This window comes from Hyperolius riggenbachi, chromosome 4 (genome assembly GCF_040937935.1).
Source record: "Hyperolius riggenbachi isolate aHypRig1 chromosome 4, aHypRig1.pri, whole genome shotgun sequence".
In the NCBI taxonomy this organism is placed as follows: Eukaryota; Metazoa; Chordata; class Amphibia; order Anura; family Hyperoliidae; genus Hyperolius; species Hyperolius riggenbachi.
Window position 1 is genome coordinate 478193320 of NC_090649.1, and position 12145 is coordinate 478205464.

The following is a 12145-nucleotide window of genomic DNA, read 5'->3' on the forward strand; positions in this document are numbered from 1 at the left end:
AGCGATGCACAGATCTCCCTCTCGCGCAGGCAATAGAGGAAGTGTTCCGCTCCACTGCCGCCCGCTTAATTATGGAGGGGGGGACCGACAAAGGGTGAGCCCCAAGGTGAGGGAAGGGGGGGAGAAGTACCCCCTTCCTCGCCACTTTTCCTACCGGCTGCACCTGTAACTACCTAAACGGGGGGGGGGGGGAGGGGGGAGCGGTCCATGTCACTACCTGAACTGGTGGACTCCTGTCACTACCTGAACTGGTGGGCTCCTGTCACTACCTGAACTGGTGGGCTCCTGTCACTACCTGTACCTGAACTGGGGGGTTCCTGTCACTAACTAAACTGGGGGTCCCTGTCACTACCTGAACTGGAGGGGAGGTCCCTGTCTCTACCTGAACTGGTGGGCTCCTGTCACTACCTGAACCGGGGGGGACCCTGTCACTACCTAAACTGGGGGGCCCTGTCACTACCTAAACTGTGGGGTCCCTGTCACTACCTGAACTGGTGGGCTCCTGTCACTACCTGAACTGGTGGGCTCCTGTCACTACCTGAACTGGTGGGCTCCTGTCACTACCTGTACCTGAACTGGGGGGTTCCTGTCACTAACTAAACTGGGGGTCCCTGTCACTACCTGAACTGGAGGGGAGGTCCCTGTCTCTACCTGAACTGGTGGGCTCCTGTCACTACCTGAACCGGGGGGACCCTGTCACTACCTAAACTGGGGGGCCCTGTCACTACCTAAACTGTGGGGTCCCTGTCACTACCTGAACTGGTGGGCTCCTGTCACTACCTAAACTGGGGGGTCCCTGTCACTACCTGAACTGGTGGGCTCCTGTCACTACCTAAACTGGGGGGCCCTGTCACTACCTAAACTGTGGGGTCCCTGTCACTACCTGAACTGGTGGGCTCCTGTCACTAACTGAACTGGTGGGCTCCTGTCACTACCTAAACTGGGGGGTCCCTGTCACTACCTGAACTGGGGGGCTCCTATATCTACCTAAACTGGGGGGCTTCTGTCACTACCTAAACTGTGGGGTCCCTGTCACTACCTGAACCGGGGGGTCCTGTCACTACCTAAACTGAGGGGTCCCTGTCACTACCTAAACTGTGGGGTCCCTGTCACTACCTAAACTGTGGGGTCCCTGTCACTACCTAAACTGTGGGGTCCCTGTCACTACCTGAACTCGGGGGCTCCTGTCACTAACTAAACTAGGAGGCACCTGTCACTACCTAAACTTGTGGGCCCTGTCACTACCTAAACTATTCAGGCCACCCAGCCCAGCATCACCACCAGCCAACCAGCCCAGAATCACTGCCAAAAAGGCCACAGCATCACCACCAGTCAGGCCAGCATTTACTCCATCCAGCCACAGCCCAGCATCACCGCCAGGCACCAGCCAGGACAGCCCAGCATCACCGCCAGCCAGGCCACAGCATCACTGCCAGGCCTTTCGGCCCACACATCATCCCCAAGCCAGCCAAAAACAGTATTTCCAGGCCAGCCAAGCACAGCAGCCAGTAGAGGAGAATTTAGAAGCCAGGTGAGAGGTGTCTACCATATTAAGGGGGCATTCTGCCTATTTATGTGAAATGCTGTTTATTTATGTGCCTCATGACTGCTGAATTTGTCTTGGGGGCCTCATGATTGCTGAATTTGTCTTGTTGGGGGCCTCATGATTTGTTGGGGGCCTCATGATTGCTGAATTTGTCTTGTTGGGCATAGCCCCCAACTGTCCCTTTTTCGGAGGGACTGTCCCTCTTTGGGAGCCCTGACCCTCTGTCCCTCTTTCCTCCTCATTTGTCCCTCTTTCAGGACTTTGTCCCTCTTTCTATGTAAATCTATATATTTATCTACTAAAAATATGTTTCATTGACTGTAAACTTTATTCCCATCCTTTAAATTGATATATTACTAATTTTAAAATGTTAATATGAAGGAAAATGAACCAGGATAGAAAGGACCAGTGTGCTTTGAATTATAAAACAACATATTTTTCTTATGAAATCTTTATCGTATGCGCGACTAGGGGTGTGACGGGGGCGTGATCAGGGGTGTGGCAGGGGCGTGGCTTAAGTGTCCCTCTTTCTCATCTCAAAAAGTTGGGAGGTATGTTGTTGGGGGCCTCATGATTGCTGAATTTGTCTTGTTGGGGGTTACATGATTGTTGAATTTGTATTGATGGGGGCCTCATGATTGTTGAATTTGTCTTGATGGGGGCCTCATGATTGCTGAATTTGTCTTGTTGGGGGCCTCATGATTGTTGAATTTGTCTTGTTGGGGGCCTCATGATTGTTGAATTTGTATTGATGGGGGCCTCATGATTGTTGAATTTGTCTTGATGGGGGCCACATGATTGCTGAATTTGTCTTGTTGGGGGCCTCATGATTGTTGAATTTGTCTTGTTGGGGGCCTCATGATTGTTGAATTTGTATTGATGGGGGCCTCATGATTGTTGAATTTGTCTTGATGGGGGCCTCATGATTGTTGAATTTGTATTGATGGGGGCCTCATGATTGTTGAATTTGTCTTGATGGGGGCCTCATGATTGTTGAATTTGTCTTGATGGGGGCCTCATGATTGCTGAATTTGTCTTGTTGGGGGCCTCATGATTGTTGAATTTGTCTTGTTGGGGGCCTCATGATTGTTGAATTTGTCTTGATGGGGGCCTCATGATTGTTGAATTTGTCTTGTTGGGGGTCACATGATTGCTAACTGCGAGACTATGGGAAAAGCTGAATCATCATCATATGAGACAATAGCAATTAACCTACTTTCTTAGCTTTTTAAAACGGAAAATTAAAACTGGGAGGTTCTAAAAAGATGAATACATTTTTCAGGAGTAGGATGGATGAAATTGTTTATCTTCACAGTTTATTTTAAACTTGGATTTTCCATAATGTTCATATATAAGGTAAAACGTTTGTATTTAGTTAAAATTGCCGTGTTGGCACTTTGCGATAGAGAAGTGACTTTTGGGTTGCAATTTGGGCACTCGGCTTCCAAAAATTTCGCCACCACTGTCCTAGTCTAATGTCCCACCATTGCCAAGTACATGTAAATTTGGCACCACCTGTGACCACACCCACATTCTGGTCCATGACCACACCCATTATTCGGCAGCATCACTTCATCCTCCTACTTTTTGCCCCCCCCCCCCCGGAAATTTTTCTGCGGACACCCATGTGAATTGTTCTGTTCACGTTTTGATTTCAGTGAATTTTATGTAGCAAGTAAAGAGAATTCTGTTCCTGGCATTTGCCATCTTGATTCCCTCTGGCTGAAGCCAATGCTGATGTCATTTCCTCTCTTACTTTTTTATCCTAGAAACTGCACTATCATAGCTAGTTTGCTTTGTAAACACATGTGAGCACAGCATAGATCAGATTTCATCAGCTCACTGAACAGCCCTCAGCCAATCAGTGAGGAGCAGGAATGTGGGAGGGGAGATGACAAGATTCCTTCTCCTTGGCAATGGCAAAAATAGAGCCAGGCTGACTGGCAGATACGATTTATTACAGAAGAAACATTTCTGATTAGACTGGAGTGCTTGCAATGCAGGGTAAGGTTGCAGGCTGCGTAATAACCACAGAGCAGTAGGTAAATGGAATTTCATTTTGTGGCTGACAATCCCTCTTTAAACTTAAAGAGGAACTCCAGTGAACATTTGGCAGGTGATGTAGCTGCTGCCTGGTTTTTGGCAGTTGGAAACAACTGTAAACAGCTATTTCCCACAATGCAACAAGGTTCACAGACAGGAAACTGTCAAAAGTTCAAACTTTTCTTGTGGGAGGGGTTTCTTGTGGGAGGGGTTTCACCACAATATCAGCCATACAGCGCCCCCTGATGGTCTGTTTGTGAAAAGGAATAGATTTCTCATTTAAAAGGGCGTATCAGCTACTGATTGGGATAAAGTTAAATTTTTGGTCGGAGTTTCTCTTTACAGCTATAAAAAGTCTCTTTTTCTTGGAACTGAAGAGTTTTTAGGTCCGCAGGCTGAGAGCACATCAGGGTAAACAAAGTGGAGATGAATACTCTAATCAGCAGCAGCATTAATAGCAAATATGAAATGCTAATATGAGACGTGAGATTGCGGATATCCAGGCTACAGAGACATTAGATCTTCCTCCCATATTCATGAATGGAGAGGCTGAACAGTACATCCTGCCCTCAAATCTGTGTTTTTGGTTAGTGACCTTAGCAGGAGATCTGTGTCCCTCGGTGGACTCATTTAATTGATTGTATAGTCCGTAAAGATGGATAAATGCAAGTAACCACAGACATTGGCCCTTCAATTCACGTTTTCACATTATAAATAAAATGGGCCAGTTCCAATTGAGTTCGGTCCATGTGCAATTAACTTTGTCTCCCGAGTTTCTCCTAGTAGCAACTGAAAAAGCACCAAAAAGTAATTGAAATTATACACAGTATTGAGTATTTTCTTGCTAGCTGGTGGTTTAAAAGGCATTTTATTCATAACTTTGAAAATATCACCTAGAGGAAAACGCAGGAGAAAAAATTTATTACATATATTCCATTTCTCTTGAGTTTTCTCATAGGAGATATTTTGTCTTCTTCGGTTTAGGCCTCTTTCACAGTGGGACGTTAAAGTCGCATGTTAGAAAATGTTACAACGCAGACTAACGCACAGCAATGCAAAGTCTGTGCGACATTCACAGTGCACAGGTTGCGTTGTGTGTAATGTGTAGCAATATTTAGGAGGTGCTGCATGCTGTGCGTTATAGGTGGTTTTAGCTGCGTTACACTGTTTGCACATGCTCAGTAATGTTGTTTTATTGTTTTTTGTGTGGAGGAGGGGAGAGTCCGCTATTTTGCCTAGCCACATGGCTAATTAATATTCACTGCACTGCAATGCCGGTTCTCTGCCTGCTAGCAATGATTCATATGAATCATTCTCGGTTTTCTGCCTGCTAGCAATGATTCATATGAATCATTCTCGGTTTTCTGCCTGCTAGCAATGATTCATATGAATCATTCTCGGTTTCTGCCTGCTAGCAATGATTCATATGAATCATTCTCTGCCTGCTAGCAATGATTCATATGAATCATTCTCTGCCTGCTAGCAGTGATTAATATGAATCATTCTCGGTTCTCTGCCTGCTAGCAATGATTCATATGAATCATTCTCGGTTCTCTGCCTGCTAGCAATGATTCATATGAATCATTCTCTGGTCTCTGCCTGCTAGCAATGATTCATTTGAATCATTCTCGGTTCTCTGCCTGCTAGCAATGATTCATATGAATTTTCGGTTTCTGCCTGCTAGCAATGATTCATATGAATCATTCTTGGTTCTCTGCCTGCTAGCAATGATTCATATGAATCATTCTCTGTTCTCTGCCTGCTAGCAGTGATTAATATGAATCATTCTCGGTTCTCTGCCTGCTAGCAATGATTCATATGAATCATTCTCGGTTCTCTGCCTGCTAGCAATGATTCATATGAATCATTGCCGTTTCTATAGAACTAAAACGGCGCATCAAGAGAGGCATAACGCGGCTCTATGTAGCGTCCACCTTTAGCACCACCATGCGTTGCGTTAAGGGAACGTTATGCGACCTTAACGTCCCCTGCAACTCAATGTCCCACTGTGTAAGAGCCCTTAAAATAACTTTTGCACTCTACTATTGAAAAAGTACTAAAACATACCTTAGTTAAAAAAGTAATGTCAAAATTATTCTGAGCATTTTCTTGCTTGCTGGTGGCTTAAAGGGACCCTGCGCAATAGATAAAAATGAAATCGGTACTTACCTGGGGTTTCCTCCAGCCCACTGTAGGCTGCGAGGTCCCCCGGCATCCTCCTGGCTCCTCTGCCAGTCCTGCTGACGACTTTATTACCGGTGACACCCGGGCCGAGTGTCGGCCCGACACTTCCTGAATGGTCATTAGGCTCGGCCGCTACGCGGCATCACGACAGCTGGCGTGACAGTCCTGCGCATGCGTGTTTTTTTAACTCTGAACCGCGAATGCCTCACCGTTCAGGAAGTGTTGGACCGACACTTGGCCCGTTAGTCGCCGGTAATGAAGTCGCCAGCGGGACCGGCAGAGGAGCCAGAAGGATGCTGGGGGACCACGCGGCCTACGGTGGGCTGGAGGAAGTCCCAGGTAAGTACCAATTTCATTTTTATCTACTGCCTTTTAGAGGCATTTTATTTATAATGTGAAAAATATCACCTAGGAAAAAACAGAGGAGGAAAAGTGAATTGGAATGAACCCAATGCTTTACAGGCAACCAGCAAGCAAGAAAATACTCAGAATAATATTTTCCCGCTTCTAGAAAATAATCTCCTAAGAGAAAACTTTGCTGTTCTCTTTAAAATGTGTAGAACATTTTATGCCTACCTACTCCAGGTTTACACTATGTTTAATTCTCAGTTAGAGGTTAGGTCTCTTCCCTGGGGACCCCTCAACGTGGTGGAAGAGTCTAGTACTGAACCATCTGTGTGCAAACTGTTTTTGGAAGTAACATCCTCCATTCACTGCATCTGTTTTCAATGCAAGTTGTGTAATCGGCCCGTGTGTGGGCTCTGCACATCTATGCAGCTAGTCAATTCGGGTGCAGCCTGCATTTGGAAGCGCTGCCATTTCCCCCTGTGGTCCTGTTAAGATATTGTTGTGTTCGGTAATCAAGGAAGCAGAATAACTGGAACTAGGTTTATTTACAGGCTTTCAGCAGCCCTCTATATAAATAATGCAATATTTTCCTCTGTTTCTTTAGCATGCATAAAACAGGAACCAACCATCTACAACAGTCTGGATAATCTTATGCTGCCATACAGTATCACAGTGCCATCTACAGGCCAGAAGTACCAACACAACAGATACATCTCCACAACAGCATGCATTGAAAATAACAGGGGATTTATTACCGAAGGCAGGTTGTTTTCACGGCTTACTTTTGACTTATTATGCTGGTTTTATTAGGTTAATATGTCACGGGTTTACGTGAAAGTGGCCTTAAATCTCGGTGACAAATATCCGCATTTTATCTCCAGGTCTCTGACTGCCGCGGCCGCTTGTTAGCATTGACCTTTTCAGCGCGTCGCCTCACCTTGTTTTCCCTGTAAAGTCTCCCCTTGGCAGCTTGTTTGATTATTAGTGTCTGCTGCGCCGCCTCCTCTGCAGACAGGCATTCATTAGCGATGAGGTCTGACCGCCATCCGCAGAGACAGGTGACAGGGAAAGGTCCAGTCTGCAGCTACACGCCGCCGCTAACGAGTCCAGCGACATGTGCATGTTTATCAGGGGTGAGGAGGCCGCAGGTACGTGGCAGGCCATTGTCAGGAAGTATAGATGAGATGCTTATCAGTACAAGTAGAGAGAACACTGAACCAGCGGCAGCCCAGAATGAGGCCACTTTCACACTCTCTATGCTGCACTGCGCATCCTGAAGAGCCTACTGACTAGCTGCAGTTCAGCTCAGCGGGATTTATTATAGTTTCTAACAACAGGGAGTTTATTGTTGTTAAAGAGGAACTTCAGCCTAAACAAATATACTGTCATTAAGTTACATTAGTTATGTTAATTAAAATAGATGGGTAATATAATCTCTTACACATCCTGTTTTAAAAGAACAGGTAAATGTTTGACCAACTGTTCCTGTGTGCTGATCACCCCTCCCAGTTGCTAGGCAACGTGAATAACAACATAGGAAATCCCATCATGCTTTGCACAGCATCAGGGAAAAAAGCCCGGGCAGTTTTCTTTGATGGGTGGAGCTTAGCTAAAAATGCAGCTAAAAATTATGCTTTGGTAAGAAAAACAGAGTTCTGATGCTGTGAAACTGTTAAAGAAACACCAAGCCTTTTCAGTTCTGCTGAGTAGATTTTTAGTCCGGAGGTTCACTTTAACGAAAAACTTCCTCTAAAACATACACAACAGCATTATAACCTTTACAGAAAAACATTTCTTCATTGTAGCTGATAAAAATCCTGCAATAAATCTGCAGGATGTCTACTTCCTGCTTTCATGGAAGCAGACATATGGTTAACATCCTGTGTTTATAAATTAGCTGCTCCGCCGAGGCAGTCAGCTGACCCAACTGAGAGATCAAATTCCAGTGGTGATTAGTCACAGATGAGGGGGAATTAGACAGGCTAAACTCTCTAACTACACACAGGGTGCATTTATCTATGTTTTCCTTCTTTCCTGTGAAAAGGTTCAGCTCCACTTTAACTTCCACCAGGTTGTTTCTTATTGTTTTTTGTGATGCAATTATATTGTCTGTTGCGCCACGACGCAACATACATGGTGTAAAGGAGCATTAAAGGAAATGTCTTAGTGGGGAAAAAGTTGAAATTCACTTACCTGGGGCTTCTTCCTCTCCCTGATTTACATTCTGAAATAGAACACTGGTGGTGACCTCTTTAGTTCTGCCAGGTGATCTGTACAGAATGGTCATTACTGAGAGTTCTATGCACAGAGGGAGATACTGCTTGCTTGGCAGCTGGAAAAGGTGCGGTATGCCTTTGAAATCAATGGCGCTTCGCCCGCTCAGTAGATAGAGTTTGGTAATGAAATTATAAATGGTGCTTACATTAACATGTGCGGTACTGTAACGCATCGCGCGCAAAAGTTTTACGCGCGTCGCATAATTTAATATATACACTAATTCAAGATATACATTCCGCTCGTGAGATCTGCAGTGACTTTGCGTGCTAAGTATCATTATCACGTGAAGTCACTGCAGATCACGATACCTTGCGCGTGAAATGTTTGCGCGCAAACCTTTACACGCATGTTAGCACGTGCAAAGCGGCTTTTCTCTGCCGTGCTAAGTGTTAGCATGGCTTTGTGAATTGAGCCCAATATCAGCCATACAGACCCCCCTTATGATCTATTTGAGAAAAGGTAAAGATTTCTTGTGGGAACGTTCCATGATCTCATTGCCCCCAATGCAGGGCTTCGGGGCTAGGGATGCTCATTCGGAATCCGCGGAAATGCAATTTCCGAAATTCCGATCGGAAATTGCATTTCCGCATCGGAATGCGGAAATCGGTAATGCAAGTGCGTTAGGCGGATTTCCGCCGGAAATCTACCAAACACACAAAGAGGGAAATACTCACTCCCAAACAGTCCTCTGCTGCTTTATAAAGCCTGCAGGCTGCTTATAAGCCAATAAGAAGTGCACACACACGTTACACCTAGTCTGCAGTGATTAATCAAGCAAAAGCTGAGCAGGTCAGCCAATCGTTGGAGAGGGCTTCAGTTGCATATAGACAATGGCTATATGACCAGCAGGGGGCACCAGCGTGCAGGATATTCCCTCTCATCTGCCCCCCTCCTAACTGAACTGCATGGGAATCTACAATAAAATTAAAAACAATGGTGCACAAGCCAGCCTGGGGCCCCGGGAACTCTCACTGCCCGGGGCCCCAGGCTTTATAAAGCAGCAGAGGACTGTTTGGGAGTGAGTATTTCCCTCTTTGTGTGTTTGGTAAGTTTCAGAGCAGTTGGGGACAGGCTCTTGGGGGTGGCAGCTCCAGGTCTTGACTGCGCTCACATATGGTGTTACATGCTGGTTCTGGGGCCCGGGCAGTGAGAGTTCCCGGGGCCCCAGGCTGGCTTGTGCACCATTGTTTTTAATTTTATTGTAGATTCCCATGCAGTTTAGTTAGGAGGGGGGCAGATGAGAGGGAATATCCTGCACGCTGGTGCCCCCTGCTGGTCATATAGCCATTGTCTATATGCAACTGAAGCCCTCTCCAACGATTGGCTGACCTGGTCAGCTTCTGCTTGATTAATCACTGCAGACTCGGTGTAACGTGTGTGTGCACTTCTTATTGGCTTATAAGCAGCCTGCAGGCTTTATAAAGCAGCAGAGGACTGTTTGGGAGTGAGTATTTCCCTCTTTGTGTGTTTGGTAAGTTTCAGAGCAGTTGGGGACAGGCTCTTGGGGGTGGCAGCTCCAGGGCTTGACTGCGCTCACATATGGTGTTACATGCTAGTTCTGAGGCCCCGGGCAGTGAGAGTTCCCTGGGCCCCAGGCTGGCTTGTGCACCATTGTTTTTAATTCCGCTGGAAATCGCGGAAATTTCCGCCGGAAATCGCGGAAATTCCGCCCGACTTTAACATCGATTTTCTCAAAAACTATAAGGTCTTTTTGAAAAAATGTTTTTGCATCTTGTTCTGGGCCTTGTTCTGGGCCTTACGGGGGCTTTGCTATCAACCGCTAAAGTCAGCGGATTTTTACTATAATGTAAAATGCAGAAAATCCGCATCTGCCTATTTTCTGCATTTACATTACAGTAAAAATCCGCCGACTTTAACGGTTAATAGCAAAGCCCCCTAGAAACACCAAATTTTCAGGGATTATTAAACAGAATCTTGTGAACAAGATGCAAAAAAAGGTTTTCAAAAAGACCTTATAGTTTTTAATAAAATCAATGTTAAAGTCGGGTGGAATTTCCGCGATTTCCGGTGGAAATTCCGCATCGGAATGCGGAAATTCCGCATTGGAATGCGGAAATTGGAAGCGGAATCGGTATTTGGCAATGGCGGAATGCGGATTTACTGCGGAATTGGAAACTGGCATTTCCGACCATCCCTATTCGGGGCTCAGCGGTCCCGAAAAATTGCTGCAGAACCAAATTTGCGGTCCATTCAGCGGACAGACCAATGTGAACGGATCCATAGGTTAACACTGGATCCGTTTGCATCCGTTAAGATCTGTTCCGTTAGGATCTGCGAACTGACCGTTTTTTTCTGCCAGTCAGCGTGAAATGGGAGTTCCACTTTAATCACAAAATTTGAAGCCATTGATTTCAATATAAAATGTCAGAACGCCGCAAAACTCAGATTTACCAAACAGATCTCAAAATTCTGACAAATCTGGAATTCGGCTGCTTAGATCACCCCTAATGGTTTGTAGTTACGCTCCTGTCCATTTAGGGCGTGTCTCGTTGCCAACTTTTGATTACTTTCTCCCAAACTTGTAATTCGCATTTGGAACAATCCAACTACTTGATGCCCGCACAGGTCTTGCCCTCGAGTTCTGTATCGTCTGGCACAGAACAGCTCTTATACGCCTTTTTGCGTTTCAAGTGCAGATTTAGCTGGTAGTTACCCCATAATAGACCTGAAATCCGCCGGTCACGGTCGTGGCACGCGCACACGCTTTGAGAGACAGCTGGCCTGAATTATTCATTAAATCTTTGAGCAGCGCAAGGTAAACCTCTTGCCATAAGCTGCTGTTTGTTAGCTAAAATGTTATTATGCATGAACGTTTTAATTATGATCCGTATTTTACTACAAAATCAATTAGAAACAGTAACAGTCTCCCGATGAACGAGTCTCTCGCCGACTGCTAAAAATAATCTCACGCACATCTCATCTCGGAGAGGAGGGTGGGGTGAGCGCCAATCTCTGCCTCCTCGCGACATCAAGAAGCCAAACTGGAGAAAAATAATGCAGAAATCGCCTTGGCAGGACGGGCTGGATCAGTTTAATTATACACTCGATAGCACTGAGGGAGATGGTTTTTAATATTCGTGGACAGACGGTGAAAAGTAACAGATGACATTTATCACAGTACTAGATTATGAAGAATCTGTCTGGTTGTGGCCCCGCTCTCATGAAATGCAGGCACAACTTTAAAGCCAATTAAATCCAATACAGTTTTTTTTTTTTAATCTTTAGTTTTGGATGGTATGGAAAGGAACAAGCAACTTTTTTTTGAGAGTTTTGATTGGTGCAGCGTCGGACCGGGAGGTGGAAAAGCTGAGGAAATCCAGCTGCTGACCAAGCAGCAGAAACCATGTGTTATCACGCGTGCATGAAATAGAGGCGTAAGGAAAAATAGATGCCCATTTTCATTAATACAATTATCTTGAGTATCTACTGATAGTCTTTGTTTTTAAAGTGTAAATAGTGTGATAAAAATGTAACGTATAAATAGTGTACTGTAATAAAATATTGGTATACAGTGGGATGTGAAAGTTTGGGCCACCTTGCTAATCGTCATGATTTTCCTGTATAAATCGTTGGTTGTTACGATAAAAAACGTCAGTTAAATATATCATATAGGAGACACACACAATGATATTTGAGAAGTGAAATTAAGTTTATTGGATTTAAGGAAAGGAAAAATAATTGTTTATACAAAATTAGGCAGGTGCATACATTTGGGCACTGTTGTCA

The 12145-nt window shown here is 45.1% G+C and overlaps 1 protein-coding gene across 1 annotated transcript in view; it reads right to left on the reverse strand.

Annotated features, from left to right (window-relative positions):
* LOC137504866 (spermatogenesis-associated protein 7 homolog) overlaps positions 1-12145 on the reverse strand; it is a 220918-nt gene that overhangs the window by 18944 nt on the left and 189829 nt on the right. The window contains exon 9 of the mRNA XM_068233460.1: positions 8315-8345. Coding sequence (XP_068089561.1) covers positions 8315-8345 — 31 coding nt within the window. The remainder of the gene's footprint in view (positions 1-8314; positions 8346-12145) is intronic.